Below are 23,855 nucleotides of genomic sequence, written 5' to 3' on the forward strand. Positions count from 1 at the left end.
ACACTGAACCCCTGACAGAAAAATAGACCCTTAGTATGATTACACCACCTCCATGCTCAACAGTTGCAGTGGTATTCTTAGGTTTAAGTCCCTCATTGACTATTTTTACCCTTGTTCCTTTCATTGTTGCCAAATAACTGAAATGTTATGACTTCTAGCCACTAAATGTATCCAAAAGACATTTGGTCTGTACAAGTGGGCAGCTGTACATTTCAGAAATCCTTTAAAGTAGCTGCACTTCCATTGACTATGTATTGGGTTTCCCACAGAGTATTACAAGCCTGGCGGGCCACCAGGCTTTACTTGTCCCCCCACTGAGTTTAGTATTGTTTATTTATTTTAGTTTTTAGATATTTTTTTTAAATTATTGGCTTTTTAAAAATTTTTATAGTTGGTGTTTAGGTATTAATCTTCCAGTCTTCCAACAAAACATATCTAACAAGTGACATTTTCAAATTTCCTGTTGACATTAAATGTTTTTTAACTCAAAAACATGGCATCCAGCTGGATGAATGACTGCGCTAGCTTCCTGAGCACGGGGCTTAGCGAGTTTTCTGGGGGAAACTTTGATGTGGTTGCGCAAATTGGAATTAGGAAAATAAATTTTTGTAATGTAAACACTCCAATTTAAAGGAAAAAATGATTTTTTTTCCTTTTTTTGCTAGGACGAGGCGTTTTTTGTTGGCTGCGTCGAAATTAGTGTATTTCGCAAAACTGCAATGGAAACACTTTTTTTGCATCACACGAGTCATTTGATCAACCACTGCATGCTACTGCTGGTGTAAAAAAGACGAAGAAGACGACAGGAAGTGGTAGGAAGCATGTTTTTTTTAAATGAATTAACATGTGAATGACAAACTTATTCACGTGTAATTTTAATTGGGCTACGTATTTAATGGAATTGCAGCAATTTCGAAATTGCGGTTTTTTCCAAAATAGTAGAATATCGACAAAGGTTTAGGCACATTGGTAAAGGAAATGCAGTGAGTGTTGATGTTTGAGTGGCACTTCCTACTTGACAAACATCTTCTCTGTCTTGGCTGATGTAGACATTCTCAACTGTGAATAATGAAGCCCTTGAGTCTATGTGATTTTTGAGGTGCTTTTGAATATCATACGCCATTTTAATTTATCTAAGAGTGGCAGTTTTAAAACAGGCCACAGAAATAACACAGATCCACACAGAATAGGAGAGATGAAGATGAATAGGAAGAATGAGCAGGTTAATTTTGCACGCGGCGGTTGGCGTGATCTGACCCCCTGCGGTCCCATCGTTGGCCGTGGAGTGTTCCCGAGAGCAAAGCTCGCTGACTGAGGGCCCCGGGCTGATTTCTTGTTGAGTCCGCCTGTAAATTGCCACCAAACTGGTGAATTATTCTGTGATGTGTCACAGAGGAAGCCAAAAGCCCCATAGGCAAGCAACCACGTACTTATGTTTTCCCTCACAGACAGCCTGCCCCAGGAAGCAAATTGAGATGTTTCAGTCGGGAGTCCAACGAGTGCATATTTAAAACAACTGAGTGTTTGAGACTATTGAGATTCATGCTTTTTGCAGTTCGACAGATAAATAATGGCAAGCTATTTTAAGCAGCGTTTGAAAGGGTATACTTACGTGCAATCTTCCCTCATTTAAAGATCAGATTTATTACTGCATGTTGCTAACATATAGTTAGCACCCGAACCTGAAATACCGAGTTCTTCCATGTATGTGAAGAATAACCAACAATGTGAGAATGCAGTTGTTTACAACTTATGCTTAGCTCATGCAATGAGTTCTAGTTCCCTCTTCACAGGTAGGCTACAGCTTAGGAAAATCTGGATTCCAGATTCATCAATTTAGCTCTTGAAATCTCCAGGCTGCAAAGGCAGTTATGATGGAGACAATATGCTGTTGACGTTATTTAGTCGACTTCTTTGACATGTATTTAATATCATTCTTTCTACATGCTTACTTCTTTAAGTGCCTTACAGCAATGACATCTTCAACTCTCCTGGAAAAGCTGTCCAAAAAGTTTAGGTTCATGGTTGTGGAAAGTTTTCATTGTTGTTCCAGGAGAGTATCTGTGAGGTCATGCACTAATTTTGGGCGTGACAGCCTGACTTGCAGCTCCACCCCAATGGTGTTTTATCAGATGGAGGTCAGGGCTCTGTTCATCTTCCACCTCACCCATCTTGCTCGTCCGTGCGTTTATGGACCTTATTTTGTCCACTGGTGCACAGTCATGCATCCCCAAACTATTATCGCATAGTGGGAGCATAATCCCAAATGTCATGAAGCATTAAGAGCTCCTTGCACTTGAACTGAGGGGCTGAGTCCAGCTCCTGTGAAACTGCCTCACACCACAAGTCCCCCTGCGCCAAATGTGAAACTGGGCAGCCAACTCCCAAACTCAGACTTTGCGTTGGGTTGCCAGAGAGAGAAGTGTAATCAATCACATGTCCAATGCAGTAGACTCCAGTGGTGGTGAGTTCTATACTGCATTCAACACTGCATTGAATTTGGGGTTATAATAGAGGATTACATGCCCTGCGACAGACTGGCGACCTGTCCAGGGTGTACCCCGCCTCTCGGCTGAAACTTTCATTGGAGATAGGCACCAGCACCCCTGCTGACCCCATTAGGGACAAGTATGTTAGAAAATGGATGGATGAAAGACAGGGATACAGCTATATAATTCAGAGATGATGCTAAAAGTCAACTGGAAAATTCAGTGAAATTAAGGGTGCATTCACACCAGCCTCCACTTTAATCAAACTCCAATTTGTTTGCTTAGAACAGGGGTGCCCAAAGTCGGGGGCCTCGAGGGCCGGCATCCTGCGTGTTTTAGTTCTCTCCTTGGTTTCACACACTTGCATCAAATGATGGCTGATTAGAGGCCTAAGAAGAACATTGACATCCTGAAAAGATTGTTATTACCACCAGGGAGAGAACTAAAACACGCAGGATGCCGGCCCTCGAGGACTGACTTTGGGCACCCCTGGCTTAGAAAGTCTGATTAGTTTGGGGAGGTGTGACTCGAACTCTGATGCGGACCAAAACAAGTGAACTTTGATTTGTCTAAAAATCTAGGTCTCGGTTCGTTTGAAGTGAACTCTGGCGTGATTTGAATGCGTACATGGATGCAAGCGCAGCAGCGGAAGCAAACCAAGGCACAGGGAATAATGGTGAATACAACCAGAACAAACGTGAGAGTCTAACGCTAGCGGAAAAAGTGGCTTATGGTCTTTTACCAAACCAAAACAGAAACCCTACAGCTGCTAAAATCTAATGGCATTGACATATTGTTTACATTTTTCAAAAGAAGGCCGTTGCTCTCATTTAGTCTTCTGAGGTTTTAGTGTCTTTTTCTACAGTGATTTTTGGAGCAGCGCCACCACAGGCGAGGTGGTAAACAGGTTTTCAAAAGAGTTTGAATTGTTGGACAGTGTGTAAGCGAACCGCACCAAGCTGGAAATGTAACAAATGTCGCAGTTTTGGTCCCCAGTCGAACCGAGTCCACTGGACCACCAGGTGTGAAAACACCCTAAAAGCCATTTCTTCTGTGTACTTACTTCCTCAGATCAGAATCTCATTGGTGAACACTTATAACCCACCATTAAAAGTTCCAAAGTTGTTAATATAATCTGCACTCAAGACCTCTAATTTTTGTTGTTTATTCTTTTTGGGCTCTAGTCTAGGTGTCTGACCATATTTGAAGTGGCTAATGTCAGAAGATAAATGCCTTTCTATTTACACCACATGTGGTCCGCGGTAAGACTGCGGCTGTCTTTCTTAAAATACCTTTTAAACAGAGTATTTATCCAACACAAAATGTTTGTGAGACTCTTTCGGCTTATTCTGAGATCTTCATAGTGCGGGCAGCGGTAAGTGGCAATCCCGAAATACTTGCAGCTAATGTGGTGGTTCTGGGAAATTGCGAAGCAAAACTACTTTTATGCAAATTGATTGTGCTGTCGGGTAGATAGAGTACAGTGTGATGTACTGTGGGTGATTATACCAAGGACTACATTGAGCAAGTGAGGATAATGAGATTTTTTTTATTTTTTTTTATTCACATCTGATTATGCAGTGTATCTGAGTATAAACAAACATAGAGATGTTAGACGTCTTATTTCCTTTTGGTTTAGAGTACGAACCTCCATCTTTCTCCCTCGGTTGCTGTGGAGAACAGTAACTGGGTAGGTGAGCAACTTGTCAATATTCAAACCAGCGAACGGTCTTGTTTTCCTGTCGTTTTCCCCCCACTGTGAATAAACCCCTCTCTGTGTGAGCAGCTTTGCGAGAACTAATTCAGTAAGGAGCTTAAAAAAAAAACGGAGGACCAGGTATGGAGAGAGAGGGCTGTGAGGGAGAGGGAAGAGATTACCTCTGTTTCTTCCATGCTACTATTTGCCGTGAGTCTAATCCATGGCTATAGACTCTGAGCTCCCACATCGGAGTCACTCAAACACTGGTTTCTTTGAAACGCTTAGAAGCGCCTGTGCTTGGAGGTATGGGGGTGGGGGGAACGAGCAGAGGGAGGCTGTCACGCTTTTATGATGTATAAGTGGCAGAATTGTCTCTCTTTTTTTTTTTTTTTTTTGGTTTGCATCCTCGGCCACAATAAGGATTCGTTCAATCCGAGGTCAGGGGCGAAGACTGGCTTAAGGTTATTTTTTGATGAGATACAGTGATTCCGACAGTGTGTATTTTGTTCAGGCCTGGGACTGAGAAATGAAGGATCTGAGGGAAAGTAATAAAAAAAAAATAAATCTCTTCACACATAAACACCGTATCCTTTGTAAATGCTCTGGCTCCCGAGAAATCAATACCTCTAGATTTCACAGTGGAGCACCAGGCCGCTGTAAGATGCTCAAATCCCTGCTCTGCAGTAAAAGAAAATACATTCTGCTGGAGCTGGAAACATTTGTGCAAACATCCTTTTAGTGTATGAGGACATATTCTGGAAACAGTCCCTTGAATCGTTATGTTTTCTTTATACGGTAACATTTTTGGCATTTAATGTGGCCAAGGCAAACGAGATTCTTCTTTGCAGTCAGGGTGGTAAAAACACCAGCGTGCTGGAGGTATTTACATCTTCATCTTTGACTCGAACACTTCTCCAAAAATAACATTTTAAGTGTATGTTCCCTAGTCACCAAAATGTATGTAACTTTGAATATGTGAGACATATTTGTTGATAAAAACAGAAAAAAATAACCCTTTAACTCTGTAAGTCAATACTTAATACATTGTACACTGCGAAGGTATTCAACTTTTTTCTTCCATTTTGTCATTGTGCAACCATAAACTTCAATAGGTGTATGTGCCAGAAAACAAAATACCCCATTGTTGTCAATTATTTAACTATTTTTTAGTAATTGAAACTAAAACAAAATGCTATTCGAATAATTTAACCAGTAGGACAATCTCTGGAGGAGCTGAAGAGATATAGAGCTCAGGTAGGAGAACCTGTTGAGAGAGCAACTACACTATTTGTGTGAGCTCTCCCACTGTTGCCGTATGGGAAGAATGTCAAACAGAAAAACATCATTGAAAGAAAGAAAATGGAAAAAGGAGGCTGATCACTTGCAAAAGGTTATACTTCAGAGTTGACCACTATCTTGTCTGTACATTTTTACATAAAATACATTTACGTTTGTGATTCTGACAAGATGCTGTGCTGCAGCAACATCTGAGTGACATGTCTCTAAATGTAGGAGAGACGTGCCTAAATGTATTTTTCTCAGTAATATTCCTCAAGGCTTTTATGAATGAACTGATGAATCCTTGGGTACAGCAATTTAATTCGTAGCACAGTCTGCTTTAATGACTCTTATTTTGTAGGTTTTGTTTACGTCCCTTATGTATTTTCCATTAAAAGCACAGAGGTAATCCCAGCGAGAGACACTTTCACGGGAGATTACGGGTGATTGTTTCTGTTGCAGAGCGCAGAGTGCGTTTGTTGAAATAGTGGGAACGACATGGAAGAAGTACAGTAAGTTTAAACAGTGCAAAGAACCACATCAGTGAAGTTGCTTTATTTAGATCCATAGTTTTACGAATGACTTGCAGCTGAGGAGAGCATCATGCAAATCATAATCAGATATTTGCAAAACGGGATTTTTATTTATTTATTTATTTATTTATTTTTGCTTACTTATGAATGAAAATTAGATGTCTACACTCAATATAAGAACAAAAAAAATAAATAAATCCTGTAACAATGTGGCAAATCAATCCCAATTCATTAGAGTTAGCACTTTAATCCCATACAGGAGGTTCAGAGAAACTTTAATCTGTTGCTGCCATTCCTAAACGTTTACCTCAGACCTGTGACTATGTCACATATAGTGAATGAAAAGTGCTGCAGAAGTATTCATGGCAGCGTAGGTGGAGACATGACGCAGCAGAGAACTGAAACCTAAGGTTACACAGTGCAGTGATTGCATAACGTCGTTATCCTTAACTCCTGATCCAAAGGATGTACCTTAATCTGGCAGCGGTACAGGATTCCCCAGATGTCACTGGGGAAGTTTCCCGCGCTGCAGATCCAGAAGCACATGAATCTAAAAAGCCTAATCCAAGGGTAAGCTCGACAACCCATATGTTTCAAATAGTTACAGCGCGCTCATGAAATGTTGACCTTTACAGGCCAGTAAAATGTGGCTGAGCACACTTTGTGTTGGTAACTTTAGCAGAGCAGCAGACGGAGCTTTCACAGTCTGATGATGGATGCGTCGGCGTGTGGGCGTGTGCGTGTGTGTGTGTGTGTGTGTGCTTCTATTTTCTACAAGTGATAACCTGTCGTAAGGAAGCACATGACTCAGCTGGTTGAGTCTCCAATGGGGAAGGAGAGGCTGGGGGTCTCTCAGAGCTCCATCCACAGAGCATGATGCTGCTCAAAAGAAAACTCTACATCTGCACGTGTTTTGATAAGTAACATTTTTAAACCAGATTAATCACACTATAGCGCTGTGATTAATCACTATTGATCACCACGCTTAACTTTATAAGCTTGAATTGTAAATGTAAAAAAAAATTAAAAATTGCCTGTTGTCACAAGAATGTTAAAGAAAGTCTTTTCATTTCTCAAACCAAACCAGGTTTTTACATTCAGGACGGTTTAAAAGAAATCACTTTGATTCAAACGTCATTTAGACACGTTGACTATATGAACTGCCTTCATAAAGGCTTCGGTGGATGGATAATTCATCATTGCAATAACTACAGACTACTAATTGATTTTATCCAAATGTCCAAATGTTGTTTTTTAAAGTGAAATGTGCCGCAGAGCACACTAGTCTGACCATGCTCGCTCATCTTTTCGCAAATGCAAATGACCGCAGTACAAGACCGCGCTGTTGTGAACTTAGTAACCCTCTGAAGGAGAGAAAGGTTTGGGTTAAAATCAATCTGCATTATGTAATATTAATGCTTTAAACTTTTCAGATTAACCGCATGCATCCATGGACTAACGTGCGGACGTCAACAGCCCTAGTTTTTGATACAAATTAAGAAAGGAAATGACATTTAGCTGGGGGATTTATTCATGTATTCATGTCATATTTTTTAGTCCTTCACATAAAGTCAGTTTTTATTGCCAGTCATTCCCCAAATACTGCAACTATGCCAGTAAAAGTTGATGAGCCACCCCAAGATTCCAAGCAGCCCCCAGCTGACAACCCCATTGTGTATTTCTAGAAGCGCCCCTGGATGTAGCATCTGCTTTGGCACACAGACATACAAAATACACCCAAACCGTGTCAAAGAACGATTTTCCCCCCCTTTCTTTTTTTTCTTTCTTTTTCTTTTTTTTTTAAACGAGCTTCCTTCCTTTGGTAAATTGTAGGCCACGGGTGGCGGAAATACGTCAGTTATGTGGGTTTTCTGAAGCTCGAGTGCGTCTCTTAATTTCGGATGAAGGGAACGAGAAGGGAGGGAGAGGAGATTTTAATCACTCCTGTCGCTTTAAGGACACATATCAAAGCCTTATTATGCGAATTGAAAATACCATGAGCCAGTGAGCCAACTGAGCTGCCAGGGGGACGGACTGGAGTGGATTTATAGGGGAAACTCAACATTATCTGAGCTGGAAGAGACCGCTTCGTCGCCTTGTGGAGTTTGATTTCACACTGGATGGTTGGTTTATTCGGACGGCTCGGGTCATTTTTAATTTTTTTTTAATTTATTTTTTTCTCCCTCCTTGGTGGAAATATTGCGCAGAAGTACAGCTCTCTCAGACTTGGGATTCTTTACCCCCTGAAGCGAGGAGGAGGAATATCACTTAAAAACTCAACGCGTCGCGTGCGGGGATTATTCGCGACACTCGTACGTGTTGGTTTCGGACGGATAGTATCCCGCGAGCTCCCTCTCCGTGTCTGACAGCCCTGGATCATGGGCTGGGGTGGTGGAAAAGAACAACGGCCAGCGACATGATTCCTCTACGCCGTCTGCGGTACGCTGCGTGGTCAGGCTCGAACATCGCTGGCTATGATTCCCGTGCAACAAAAGTTGCGAGGCGGCTGTAATGCGCGGATTTTTCCACAGTTTGCCCGTTTTGCACCTGCTTTTACGGACGCCGCGTCGACACCGTGCGGATTCGTGACGGAAAAAGCGTGCGGATCCGCGCCGCTTCGCCCGCTCCCTCGCCGACTGTGCGGGATACTTGAACATTTGCCTCGCCGTAGTGGAAATCGGGGAGGTTTGTACTCAAGGTCACTGAGTGTTTTCAGGCGTTATTTGCCTTCCCATCCACACTAGCGCACACAGACGCCTTCGCGAACACACACACACACACACCATATACACACCATAGCGCACGCGCACATGCTCGCGCGCGCGTACTTGCACACGCGCGCGCGCGGCGCTATCCGCACGTTATAGCGCAGCCTCTAATTCTCAGTCCAGTGTGTGTTATTTGTTATTATACGGTTCCGCGAGTCTGTGGGCGTGCACGTCCTGTGGAGTTTTTTTTTTCTCCTCCTCTTCTTCTTCTTCTTCTTTTTCCTTTTTTTTCCCGTGTTATTTTGACACTGCATGCAAGCTCTTTCCAATAACATGGATGGGAAACTGAAGCAGGGTCGGAGATGCCGGGCCAAGCGGGAGAGGGTGCGGAGGTTGCGGGAGCCGGGGAGCAAAGACGCCCGCAGCCCCGAGCCCAACTCCTCCTGTTCTGACAGGGAGGGACAGAGTCCCGGGAGAGACGCCGCCTCCCCGGCCGCTAAAAAGACGCCTCACCCCGCTGCCGCCGCCAGAGCCCCGCGCCCCCCTCGGAGGAAGAGACGGGAGTCCAGCTCGCAGGAGGAGGATATCATTGATGGATTTGCTATTGCCAGCTTCATCAGCCTGGAACGTCTGGAGGTAAGGAGGAGCTGTATCAGTTCCCTTTGCGTGTGTGTGTGTTTGTGTGTTTCTGCTCATCATCAGTGATGCTTATCGAAAAGTGCAGGGGGTCACTGAGGTTGAAGTCTGGTCTAATTTGTCATTAGTTTCCTTCAAATGACGCCAGGTAGAACCTTGACTCTTCATGTCAGCTGATAGGCTGGATCAGCTATTGGTTTGATGATGATTCCTCAGGGCTGCTGACAGCTGTGTGGGTCCATATCTGTTTGTTTTGGGGGGCTTCCAGGTCTGTGCTGACATAAAAAGGAAATGGGGGGAAAAAAAATGTTTTGCAGCTACAACATCTGTCTGGTTTACTGAATCTTAGAAGTTTTGTGTCTGAGCGGTTAATTATTGACAGCATCTGTTTTATTGAGGGGAAGAAAAAATAAACATGTTGTCCTGTCACTTTTGGCTATGGCTGATGTGTTGCTTCATATTCTCATTCACTACCAGCTATCAGTGTGCTCTTGACATTGTGCCCTTTGATAAACTGCCTACTGCGGGGTTCATCTGTTATAGCCTGATATACCATGTGCTGATAAGTCTGTTCCTATCATTACTCTCTGGCATGCTGGGTGTCAGAAAAGGAGGTTTCTCCTCCTGACACCTTTCACTGTTTATTCATTTGATTTTTTTATTTTTATTTTTAATACTGCCATATTCTTTTGCTTCTTGGCATGTTTAAGGACAGCAATCCCATAGAGTGATGGTCATAAGCACTCCTGCTTCCTACATGCAGCTTAGTCAGATTTGCTCAACCAGTTGTCCACGCTCACGCTTCACTCAGTTGTAGCTGCATCATCAGTTTCCTACCTCCCATCTGTAAAGTTCAGCAGCTATGGGTCAGCAGTGGTTACATAGCTTTTTGAGTCAAAATGTACCAAGCCATCTGCTAGTGACCAGAGAAGAATTTTTTTTTTAACCTGAACACCCCAGGCTGGGGACTGGCAAGTTGGAAACTCACTCTAGATAGCGATTATGTCACCAGGTTGTAGCTACCATTTATGTGGAAGTTGGTACTAAGTCAAGATGAGTCAAAGGCAGCCCCTGCTCCAGACAAGTTTAACAGGTTTATTTTTGGGGGGAAAAAACGAATCCACGTAGCAATAACAATATTACTCAAGTAAAAGAAAAGGGTACAGTGCAGTAAAACTACTCTTATAAGTACCTTTTTTACAAAAAAGTTACTCAAGTGAATGTAACAAGTACTACCCACTTTTGAACATAGACAACACCAGTAGCCTTGTTAACAAGCTTAACGTGGTGTGTTGGTGTTAGCTAGTCATCTTTTTGCTAACACCTGCATCCAACAGCATTACTCAACTCAGTCGGTTGGCTTGGAGGAAAAACTATGCAAAGTTCTTCGCGTTTTGCTGGTTTGCTGCCATGATTCTAACACACACCTGAGCAGCTCTTCACAGCAGCAGCAGGTTGCCTTCCCTGCCGAACAGGTGTAAACCCAGCGCGCGTTGTAGCGCTAATGTTGCGTTTAAAGGCGGCTCGGAAGAGCAGGTTACGATGTGTTAACAATGGATTACACACTTTTAAGTGCTGAAAAAAGTGACAGAAGGAACAGATGTGGGAAGTGCGGAAGCCCCTACTCTATCAAATTGATGTAGGAATTACAGAGAGTTGGCCACTTTAAGGTTAATAAAAGTGGCTTCCAGTCCAGGGGGGGCACAGCTGACTGTGGGCGGGCAATGGCCGCCAATGACCTTGGCGGCCAGGCCCAGCGCCCTATTGGCGCAAATATTGCAAATATTTTTAGCATTAAAATGAAGCCAAATGAAGTCTTTGAAGCTCTTTACAAAGAAACCGTCACATCAGACATGTTTCTGGTTTAATTCGGCTGCAAGACAGAGAGAGAGAGAGCAGCTCTTTAGCAAATAACAGGAAGGCTAAAAAAAATACTGCACCACTGTTCTGTTTATCCTATTGAATTTTCAGTAAAAGTCTTTCATGGTACATTTTTGATTTATACATATTGGTAGCCTTTTGAAAATCTCAAAGTTAAAGTAAGGATTCATATACAGAAAGTAGTGTTTTTGTAGTTCTAACCAAAACAAACCATTATACAATGCTAAAAACCATTTAAAATGTGAAAAACCATTTAAAATGTGAATTCTGTTATCAGTCAGTCTTACTTTCGTAATATTAACAATATTCCACAGTGACTGCACTCTCACACACATGGCAATACTGCGACTGTGTCCCTGTTTCTGATGCAAATAGATGTAATCGGAAAAAGTTGATGTTGGGATGTTGAAGATATGTAGTGGTGGACCAATTGATTGGCCATTGACTAAAATTGGACAATTTGTCACTGAACAAATCAGTGTGCATGTTCCTTCTTTACGATCACCTCTGACTGGTGATCGGCAAAACAAAATCAGATTTCATTTAGCCTTTTAATGGCATCTGAAGAACTTTTGTAGCCCATGTTTGTTAAATTTGAGTTTAAACAAAAAGTTTACACATAACCATTAAAGAAAATCAGAGCTCCAAGTAGAGTATAAATCGGCATTAGCCAGTAAAAGCCTTTGTTGGTATGCGCTATAAAATGACAAAAAGTCCTGATTTCTTTGATGATTTACATCGATGCATCGTTTGATGTCCACAATAAGAGACAAACTAAAGCGTTTGTTTTCCCCCCAAATAACTTTGTTTCAATAGAAACGCCTTCACGCAGTGTTGTGTCGAGTATTTCTACCCTTTTGAGTTTTATGGACACCACTTCTAGCTGAGAGAGAGAGAGTGAGACTTTAAAGTCAGACGCAGCAAAGTGCCTCTGACTGGCCCTGTCTGCAAGGACGCGGGTGAAATTCATGCTCTGTTGGTAATCTTTTTACGTCGGCTCTCGTGCAGTTGTCATTTTAGTTTCCCCGAGTTTCACGCCAGCCGGGTACCTCGCTGCAGCAGAGATTGGGTTTCTTCTGAGGGCTTTATCTTCAAATGAAAGGAGATACTGGCTGGCGCTGGGGGATGTGAAGCCAGATAATTATCCAGTTTCTGTTTTACACATTTACCAGCAATAATAGTTTTCTTAGTCAAGTGCTAAATCAGTGTTGAGTGAACACAGAAAGTAACAGTGCGCTCTGCTGTACATAGAAGCTTATGTTTCAAGGCTAAGCAAATGAGGCATGATATGGCTCTATGTGAAATGATACTTGCATCCCAGCTACTTGCTGGTAATTGGTCTGATTTGCATGCAAATGGAGTGCGCTTATTAAAGGGTGCTGCTGGATCCGGTGAAATTAAAATAAGCTTTTTAGCGCCCTTTGATTCTTGTGCGTGTGTGGGGAGACGGAGCGAGCGCGTTCACTTTGTGCCAGCTTTCATCTCCCGTTTGCCGAACGCGACAAACGCCGCGTTTGTTTGCGCCGTAGCGTGAGTGAAAACGCCCCTTTAAAAAAAAAAAAAGAATTAAAAAAAAGTCTGCATCCTCTGGAGGCATCACATCATCGGCCGTGACTCATGCTTTCACCTGCTCGCTGCATGCTCGAGTGCAACTCATGACCTACACTACCTGCGCTAATTACCCATCAATTATGAGGAGGACACGGCAGCCAGGGAATAGCTCTGACCTATTGCATCACGCTCCAGTAAGCCAGCATGGCCACCGTTGAGCTGCTGTGTGCTGCTCTTAACCTCTTCGAGGTGACTGATAGCCAGCGCTGGTGTGTTTATATCTACGTGTAAAAATCGGGGAAACTCCATCTTTAAATTATACACCAATACTTTTGTAATTTTTCTGGAAATTGGGGCGGGTGGACTTGGAGCTTTATCATGATATTTTGTGGTACTATTGACGATAAGAGCTATGTGTTACTTTTATTTAGGTAAGTGTATGGCATAGAAGTCATACTCCACAAACACAAATGCTACTTTTTAAAAATATAGGCATACAGAGAAGTGGGATTTGCATGACTAAACTGCACACACTAATTGCATTCAGTCATATTTTTTTCAATTATTGATATTTATCGATACTACCATTGGACAAACAGTGGAGGAAATAGTAAAGCCAACAATCTTGACAGTTTTGGTGGGGGGAGTTTTAAACATTAATTTGAATTTATGGTGACAATGAGAATCAACATTTCTCTCATAACATAAATGTTCTCTCATAACATTCGTGATAAACTTTATCACGAATAATGATAATCGGTACCATAAATCCCCATTCCTAAATCTCACTATTCTGTATTTATCTGATTTTTTTTTTTTTCCAACGATGATTCATACAGTATGTGGACAAAGATGTGCCAGGAGCCTAAAAATACATTCACCTCTCATGTCTTTGTACTACCCTCTCTCACCAGAAGGACAGGGTTTAGTATTCTTAAGCATTTTTGAAAGTTTGGCGCATGCAGAGAGAGAGAGAAATCTTTGAGCATTTTTCTTTGGTGTGACCATTCTCTCTAGATCACTCACAACATGATTCTACAGAACACATGGTCCAGTACCGGTTCGGTTCACGTGCCGAAAATCGGCATTTTGTTGAGAACCGATACTGGTTTCCTTCTGTTTTGGGAACCAAGCATGTGTGACCAGCTGTGTGTGTTACACAACATGTACGAACAGCAGAAGAAGAGTAAGAAGAAGGCGGACCTTGATGCCCTGTGCATGTTTCTTCTTTATGTACACATATTTCTTTATGTATCCATTTCTTTCTTTCTTTTTTTTTTGTGCGGTTCAAACTTCTAATTAATATGGAATATGTTTACGGAAATAACAATGGATGCCGCCGACCGTGGATCCCATTGTTTATTCAGCAATGGGAGCCGACAAGATTGCCACAAGATCATAACAAGACGATGGAAGCTAACAGAAAAGAACAACTAATAGTGATGGTCTTTTGTGGGACATTGACTGCAACTTCTGTAGAGAAGTCTGTCTGGATTTGAAGTCAGAGCTGAGAGTGGCGGGATTATGTTGTGATGTGCGTCAGTGGCGTAGACTTCCTTCATAATTTTATAATTATGATTTTCAGCACTTGTTTACATCTGGTCTGGCTTCTTTGACACGTCTCATGTCAATGGTGTAAATGTCGGATTAAATGCGACATGACAGTTCAGACCGCAGGCGCTTTGAAAACTATGAGATACACATCTGGAAGTGGTTCAAATCTGTTTTCTTTTTGGGGAGGAGGGATGAAAAGATCGTAATTGTGCCGTTCAAACTGCCATGGAAAAGTCGGATATAGGTTGCACATAGGAAAAAAAAGTCCAATTTGGATTGCATCTGCCTGCTGTGTGAATATAGTCTTTTCTCCAAGTCACCTTAAGGGACTACTTAAGAGTTTACCACCTATAGAGTCCAAGAAGGTTTCCAGGGCATTTGGAAGAGAAACAGGCCCACACCGTGACACACCCTCCACACACACTCAACCTCATGGGACTCATGGGACTACTGAAGAGGTCTTGGACTTGATAAGCTTTTCCACATTCATCCTCTTAATTATATTGAAATTTAAAGTTGGACTTTACATCTTTCCTTAGAGTAAAACAAATCTCTCAGTGTCTGTGTATCTTTAAAGTCTGTGCAAGTTTTCAGAGTAACCTTTTCTCAACTATGTGTGTTTATCTGCAGATTATAGGTTTTTCTCTAAAGCATTTTGGCTCTAAAAATCCTCTGTTCCTCCTTGTTGTTGGTATTTCATCTCTGCGCTGATGGGACTCAGGCAGTACGGTGGTCTCGCCTGCTCCCCCATAACCCATTTCATTGCAGCCCGGAGCAATTTATAGCCACAGCTGCATTTGATTACGTCGTGTTTATTTGCTTTGAATTCCCCGGCTTCACATAGGAAAGCCGCTTACTTACCTGTGCAAATCGACTGTACATGCACAGCCGCGGTAGTTTGTCACACTTTCCTACACCGTTCAGAAAAGAAAAAAAAAATTGTTAGCGATGGTTCACTTGGAGGTATTCTGCTTCTGTTGGTTTCTGGAGGACAGAAATGTACAGCTACTGATCCTCTGCAAGGTTTATGTGCTTCCTTTAAAAAAAAATTGAGATGAGGGAATATTTTACTATCTGTGCACTGAAATTGCTCAGTGAACAACCTCTTTCTCCCCCGCAGCCCACTGCAAAATAGCCTAAAGGGAACAATTTGGACCATAAATTAGAATGATCCACATTTGGGAGTTATTCCAGTTTCTGGAAGTGCAATTTCCTGGACACTTCCTGGATAGTTTGTCACCTTACAGCAGTGCTGTAAAATAATTACCAGCTGCAGCTTAAAGCCTCCCAGTGGGTATCAAACAAGTGAGCGGATAATGGAAATGACACAATTATCCATCTGTCACAGTATTAATAAGATGTTTTATTTGCTCCATTTGGTGCGTGTGTGACTCTGAAGTTGTAAATCTCCCCTCCCTCTCTAATCCTACAATCCTTCTGTTCATCTGCTTCAACGTGAATTTGCAGATTTGTTTGGGGTCCTTTTTTATTATAATTATTATTATTATTGTTATTGTTATTCCAAAGGGTGATTTTACAAAATCACTTAAATGGGGATTTAAGTCGGACACTGTGGCGACATTAGGGAGAGGGCGAGGTGTTCTTGCAGTAAACAAGATCGTAGGTCATGACTGCATTTAGGATCTGTAGATAAAGACTTTTCTACCTCACGTCTGTGTTTGCCTAAAGTTTTGCACACTAATCGTCATCTGCTCTTGGCAGCTCTTCTGTGCACAATGGACAAATTAAGTCCTTTGCCCGAGGGGGAGCTTGGAAGTAGCTGTTTGAGAAGCTGGGAGTTTCTGTTCTATTGTCTTCAGTCCATATGTTACCGTATGAATCCGCGGCGGCAGCGAACCTCCTTACGGGTGTGTTTTCTCAGATTTAATTAGGTGCTTTGAAGTCCTCCAGGGAGCAGATTTCCACCTGAAATACTGACACTGTTGTTAGCACGCAGATAACACCACTTGTTGGCTATTATCTATCATCACAGTTCAGCTTGCACTCAGCAGATGACAGTTCAAGTAAGAACATCACCTTTTTAGATGAAAGACATAGTGGGGGGAAACGTTTATTGACGCCCCGGGTGATGGTGTGTAAAAAGTGTCAAAATACAGCTTTCATTGCAGTGGCGTAATCTCACAGTTTTTTTTTTATTCAGTGGAGAGAGAAAAAAATCTAACTTAGGCAACTGCAGTTATTGATATTTTTATAACAATTAGAATTGGATATTTGGTCAATAACCATTAGTCATTTTTTTTTCTTTAGGCTTCTATTTCTCTTATTCTGCTTGCAATTTGTTTTTTATGTTTGACTTAGTATTTGGTGTTTTTGGAATGCAACACTTTGGCCAGCGGCAGTTGGGCCAAGATTTATTTATGTAGCATTTAAATGTGCTATATTAAGAAAACAACTTGCGCAAATGTAAATGAGAGAAAATGAGGAATGTGGAAGATCAAGTCCTGTTATGTCTTAGAAGTATTTGTTGCACTTTTGATGCTTTCCTAATCTGAAGAGTCCATGTGTAGTAAGATCAAGGGAGTGGATTTCACATTTTTCCGCTGATTCTTTGTATCACCATTTTGTTGGTTTTTCAACCAAATTAACTGAACATTTTGGGAAGGAAATGTAAGGACTCCTATGGTCCCCAATATTTATTACTGTAATGAATCAGAAAGGAAGTATTACTGTCATTTTCCCTTCCAGTTTCAAGCATCCATCATGCTGATGTGAGGGATGCCACGACATAACTTCACATGATTGTAGTGCTGGGGTTAGCAGTGAGGCATAGATGGATTGTGAAAGTTGTGGTGCTTATTTGGTGATATGTTCACAATGTGACATGACCATAAAATGTGATGCAACCTTAAAATTATGCAATTATATTTTTGGGTACTTATTTTGATAGTAAAAGTGACAGTAGAATATTATTTTTCTTATTATTTGTACCGTATTTTCCGCACTATAAGGTGCACCTAAAAACCTTCAATTTTCTCAAAAGCCGAGAGTGCGCCTTATAATCTGGTGCGCCTTATATATGGACCAATATTGAGCCACAACAGGTCTCGCAACTACGGTAAGCAGCCGCCGACTTCATTTTCCCCCGTAGAAGAAGAAGCTCGCGGTGCGCGCTGGGTTTTGTGTAAAAACCCCAAAATGGCTCCTATTAAGAGACACGCTAACGACGCAGAGTTTAAGCTCAAGGCGATCAGTCACGCAGTAGAACACGGGAATAGAGCAGCAGCAAGAGAATTTAACATGAACGAATCAATGGTGCGAAAGTGAATATATATTGTGATTGCACTAACGTTTGATTTACCGTAACAGTATCAGACTGTTTTTTACGTGTTTATTGAATCGAGGAAAAGTTCCCCTCCACTATATGTTATACCTTGCTGTTGTTAAAAGATAAACTGTGTCACGAAAATACCACGTCACTGACTTTACCTCGGGGAAAATAATAAAACAGATGTTTATTCATTTTGGGAATGAACGGAGTTTTCAGAACGCTGGTTTTTAATCTATTAATAAAGTTTGACTGACCTATCTGACTATTTTGTTGACATTCCCTTTAGCGCAGCTCCATCTAATGGATGCATAACGTAACCCCAGCCTCTACTGTAGCGTCTATTCTATGCGCCTTATAATGCAGTGCGCCTTATATATGAAAAAAGTTTTAAAATAGGCCATTCATTGAAGGTGCGCCTTATGATGCGGTGCGCCTTATAGTGTGGAAAATACAGTAGTTTTTATTTTTAGGTAACTGCATGTCTCTGCTGTCAAAATCTACAAACACTGTTCTTAAAGAACATACCTATTTCAAAATTGGCTTCTCAAGGTCACCAATAACTTAAAAATAGCTATTATTATGACTAAAATGCATAAATAACAGCATGTATCATACCTTTGAATTTATTGATATTAAATATGGTCATATGGAACCAGCAGTAGAGAAAATATTAAAAATAATCTTGACAGTACAGCTAATCTTAGCTTTTTTTTTCTTTAAAAAAGACAGCACTCAAAGTTGTTAGAATCAAAATACTTGTCATGGAAAGGAATTGTTCACTCCACAAATAAGCAATATAAATACTCATACCTAGCATCAAATGCATAATAAGCATTATTTTATTACCGTAATACATCGTCTTACGCCATTGGAACAAAAGGCAGACGTTGAATTAGACTCTTAGTCATCCTAAATTGTTAAACAGAAAACATCTTTCATCCAAACTGTTTCTTCGGTTCTGAACATAGTTTTCGACTTTCAGGCTCATAAATCGTAGTCCAAAAGCTGAAACTACTACAATAATTAAAGTCACTAATAGGACTGTTATGGTCACGAGTCACTGACCCAAATCTGCATCCTACTTTGTGTCACTCATGATTTGCTACCTAGCAAGGGTAAGATGTTAGTTGTTCTGGTCACTTGGCTCATGGTGTGGAAAACTGACGACGATGTGGAAAAACACATAAAGCCTGCTAAGCATGGTGGATGATGTGTAATGTTCCTTTTCCAAATGCACTGGAAGCCTAGATGGAGTGCACCGCTTCACATAACTACAGTTTAAAAAAAAAAAAAACCAAACAAACAAGCAAACAATAAAAAACAAAACAAATTGGGACTGAACGTCGGTGTCCTGCTGCAGTAAAAAAAATCAATTCAGTCCGGGGTGTTCCGCAAATCATTACCGCCGGTTCCGATAAACGAGGCTGGCACATTACACGTCATGTCGGCCGTACCTGCGCTCAAGCTAACAGTGGCGCCGTTTCAAGATGTTTGGGTTGCAGACGCCTTAAAACAGCCTGAAAAATCCAATAATTTCACACCTTTTTTCCCCCCTCGTCCCCACAGTCTGTATAGCGTTTCTCCGCTGATTGCCACTTGAGGACAAACTGGTCACAGCCACTCTAATCCTCTGCTGCCCGCCTCGCTGTACTGAGATGTCTTGCCTTTCATGGTGAGGCAGCAGATTTGTTGCAGGGGTTGCAGCAATCTTGCTTCGCGTTCTCACTCTTTCCCCCCCGACAGTGATAGCGCTGTGCATCATATGCCGGCGCTGACAAACAACTCCGGCTTTAATTAACAAGGCAGCCCCCCCCTGAGGCTGGGGCTGCTCATTGGCTGACACATCCCACAGAGAGAGCTTTCTTAATGTTAGTGGGACGTCCCCGGGCCCCAGCTCTCTCTCTAACTGTCACACGCTGTAGGCAACAGCACGGTTGATAAATGCACCGTCACATTCACAGGCCTTCCTTCTCTCTCTCTCTCTCAAACATACAGTCAACATTGGACTTCCTCCGTGCTTCTGTTCAAGCCATCGACCAGTGACCTAAATATATCCACTCAAGAAAGGGTCTAGTGTGTTTGTGGAAGTGTGAGGATGTGGATATGGAAGCACGACTATCACTTACAGCTAAACCTCGCTGTGAAGATATGGGAAGCTCAGTCTGGCTCAGAAGCACAGGCTGAAAAGCGAAAGAAAACAAACTGCGGCCATGTTTCTTTTTTTTTTGTCTTGTCTGGGTTTACTTTTTATTTGCCATATTTCAAACATGTTTTTTTTTCTTTCTGGGAACAGTCTTTTTTTCCTTTTTAAAAAAAAGCTGATTAAAAGGTCAAAATTCATCTCAGCCAGAAATGATGAAAGTGAAAATAGTAGTAATAAAAAAATCATTTGAGAACTTTTTGGCTCACTCCAAATTATTTTGGAGCACATGTATAAACTTCACCTCTGACACGTAGCACTGCTTTGAAATATTATTTATACCCCTTAAGCGCATTCACATCTTGTCTTGTTGTGACCACAGGTTTCAGTGAATACTGTTAGGAGTTTAAGTGACAAACCAACAGAATGTAGTGAATAATTGTGTAACAGCAGGAAAACGGTGCATTGCTTTCAGAGCTCCTGGTGAATAAAAAAAAAAAAAAAATCTGAAAAGTGTGGCATTCAACGATTATATCAACAATTTGGTGCAGTGTTTTGACGTTTGTATTTTCCAGTTTTGCACATCTGAGAGATAGAATTTTAAAATCTTGTCTCAGATTCTCAAATGGATTCAGGTCTGGACTTTGACTGGGCCGTACTAATACGTATGCTTTGACTTAAACCATTTCATTGCAGCTTTTCTTTCAAAAATGGCTGCCTTCTTGCCATGAATTCTCCAACCTGAGCCACTGATCACTGCAGCTCATCCAGAGCATTTGTAGTTACAAAAAGATTCAATTACACACCTTTACTTTTTTTTTATCAGAACATTTTGTGAGGCAGATTTTCCACTTGTTTTTGTTGTTAGAACCACCAAAGTAACGGAGACTTTACCTTACAGCCTCCTGAGAGGCTGCACATCTCAGGATTTTATTGGTAAGACACTTTAATAAGCCATAAATGATTTTTCTCTAATTTCAGAGCCTATATGTTGTTGGTCCTATAAATCTAAAGGAAATAGACTAAACTTTTAGAATGGAATGTCACAAAACATAATAGTGGTGGTATTAATATGTTTACAGAACACCCAGGTTAGAAAATTCACCTATATAATGGCAATAAATACAGCAAACAGGGAAACTGCTGCACACAGCAAGTTTTTTTTTCTTAATAGTGGTCACAAAATGTGCTAAAACATGACACACTTGTTTAAGTTTGAGCAAACACACATTTTGTGCTACTTTGGTTTCCCCAATGAGCCAAGATGGGACTTTCTAAGCACACTGTTAGTGTGCCAAATCAAACACGTACTTAAAAGTCATAGAGAAAAAAAAAGATAAATAAAAATGATTTAGTTATTTAAATTCATTGGATGTAATTGGGGTTCTTCATTTTTGTAAGGCTGAAAAAAAAGAGCTTGAAATCCTGACAGCTTTTCCTTTGCTGAGACACTCCTCTTGTACTGCCAGATTTTGAAGTATCGCTTTACAGTTTGAGCTGCAGCTCTTTGAAAGCATAATACTCCAAAAGAGAGCTCTCTTTATTTACAGACACTTAAAAGGAGTAGCGGAGACACTGAGCCTTGACAATGCATCTGACACACATTAAGTGGCACACACAAAGCTTGTTTTAGGCATTATACATATACATCTATATCTATCCATTTCCTGCCAGTCGTTCTGTGTCATCTTCCATCTTCCTGCCTGTGTGTTTGTATTGCGGTGAATGACAGGATGTTATTACGCCGTGATTAAGATGTTGTCTCTGAGTCTGCGATAGATTAAGGACGGTGCTGTCAGATGGTTCCCCCCCTCCACCCCTCTTCCGTAATTATCTGCGGCTGATTTGTATCCCCCCTCCAGTTTTTCACCTTTCGACCAGCCCTTTCCAGTTCCTCGCCTCGCTGATTCCCCTCACGTTAATAAACGGTGTTAACGAGAGTTAACAAGAGTTAACAAGAGTTTGGAGAAGAAAATGAGTTGAAAATGAAACGGCGGTAATCATATTTGTCACTCGGCGGAGGTATTTTCCACACGTGTGATTTTTAGTTGTTATTTAATTCAGCGCTTGTCCGCGGAGCAGCCAACGAGTGGAGGGTTTACCATGAAAATAATGAAAACTAAATAGAGAGGGCAGCCTTTAAGTGGCTCATTAAGTAATGGCTGTTTTCCTTTTCAGCCGTGTCCTTCGCTGACGGAGAGAAAAGCGAGAGCTCTGAAAGCCCGGCTCGCCTTGGCCTTCACATCACTTGAGTCTCTTTTCAACATTTTTGTTTGCGTGCGAGTGCAGGTCTTTTTTTTTTTTCCCTGCCTGAGAGACTCATTCAGCACAAAGCGCCGTTGACTGGTCTCGCTCGCCAAGTTGTGTGCGCATAGGGAGAAGTTTTTTATTAGCGATTTCAGTACAGCTCTCCTGCAAACCAAGGAAAATACTTTTTAAAAAAAAGGAAAATGGGAAAGAAAAAAAACTGAACTTTTTTCTAAGCAGCTAAAATCAAACTTATACTATTTAGTTGGAAATAGCTGAAGAATAAGGGTTGTGCTACTAAAGTTACTGCTGCATAGGTTTAACAGCCTATTGACATAAGAAAATATGTTTTTTTTTCAACATTATCTTTATTGATTTTTCAACAATGTTTCCAATAATATACATGACATAAGTGTGCTTTCACATCAAAGGAGAAGTCCAGGGTAGCTAAATTATTGTCCAACATTCAAATTGTCTTTTCTTGCATGCCAGGTTGTTATGGGATATTTTAGAGCAGCACCATATTCATACAGAATATATGAGAAAAGAAAAACAATACCCTCAACCCCAACCCTCCCTGAAAAGAAACAACAATTACAACAATAATGGTTTCTCTATTTTCCAGGAAGTAGCCCAAATTATTTTAGTATTGTACATGGTTCAGAAAATACAAACTCGAATGTATAATTCAAAGTAAAGTAGTGAAGTATACAAAAAAAGAAGATTATTTTAGGACACTGCAGGGGACCAACCGCTACTATAACTCACCCCCGACACCCTTCATATCCATGCTTTCTATATATTCCATAAAAGGGCCCCAAATATTTTGAAATAGCAATAGTTTCCCTTTTATAGTGGAAGTAATCTTTTCCATTGGTAAGGTTGTGGATATTTCATTAATCCAGTTAATGAATTTTGGTTTACTGGTACTCTTCCAAGAGAGCGCTGTGGCTCTTTTTGCAAGTAGTAAACATAAATCCATGGCAGTAATAATCTTTCTGGACATATGATGTCTGTCGGAATATAAACCTAGAATGAACAATTTGGGGTCAAGAACTAGTACAGTCTCTAGCGCTTGTTTAATCTCCCTCCAGAATTGTATAACTTTCTTGCATTTCCAGATACAGTGGAAGAATGTTCCCTTCTCTTCTCCACATCTAATACACAGGTCTGGGATGGCACCATTGTACTTATTAAGCTTTTCTGGCGTCACGTATGTTCTCATTAGCCAATTATATTGCAGTACTTTGAGGCGTGTATTGGTAGTTTGTGTTTGTGTTTCAAAATATGTTTGTTTCTTTACTCAATTCTAGTTTATTTCATTAAGGACTGCACAGTAAGCAATGTCACATGATAAAAACAAGCAGTTATTGTTATGTATGAAGGTTTTCTGGCCACAGGCTAATTTGCAAACCCAGTCCTTGGTTAGACCTTACTTATTTGAACATGTCCTGAACAAATCAGCTGTTTAATATGCTGTTTTAGAAAGAATTAACACTGCAGCTCACGTTAATACTGTTCACAACACGCACCCTGTCATGTGAATGTAGCCTTTCAGGTTTATTTTGCCTTAAAGTGAATTGTGTGTTGTGTATAAAGGGTGTATTTATAAACTGTCTGACAGAAAGATTTGATTTTTTAAATTTTTGGATACTTAGATGTGAAGCCGAGCTTACCCACCAATCTTATATACCTCCGCAAAGGTCTGAAAATCAGCCATTGCCAGGTCTGCACATTTGCAGTTCATAGTCGTCCCACTTTTTACAAATTAGCGACTTTGCTGTTGTAGTTAGCAACTTTCAGGAAAAAATAAAATCAATCAGTATCGGACAAAATTGAAATCAGCAGGT

The 23,855-nt window shown here is 41.1% G+C and overlaps 1 protein-coding gene across 8 annotated transcripts in view; it reads left to right on the plus strand.

Moving 5' to 3' along the window:
- Positions 1-7,891: 7,891 nt before the first annotated feature.
- fbrsl1 (fibrosin-like 1) overlaps positions 7,892-23,855 on the plus strand; it is a 360,629-nt gene continuing 344,665 nt past the window's right edge. For 7 of the 8 annotated variants that reach the window (XM_032577744.1, XM_032577749.1, XM_032577745.1 and 4 more), the window contains exon 1: positions 7,892-9,343. In XM_032577744.1, coding sequence (XP_032433635.1) covers positions 9,020-9,343 — 324 coding nt within the window. In that variant the 5' untranslated portion in view covers positions 7,892-9,019. The remainder of the gene's footprint in view (positions 9,344-23,855) is intronic. The other variant, XM_032577750.1, reaches the window with a different exon arrangement.

This window comes from Xiphophorus hellerii, chromosome 12, assembly GCF_003331165.1.
Source record: "Xiphophorus hellerii strain 12219 chromosome 12, Xiphophorus_hellerii-4.1, whole genome shotgun sequence".
Lineage (NCBI taxonomy): Eukaryota > Metazoa > Chordata > Actinopteri > Cyprinodontiformes > Poeciliidae > Xiphophorus > Xiphophorus hellerii.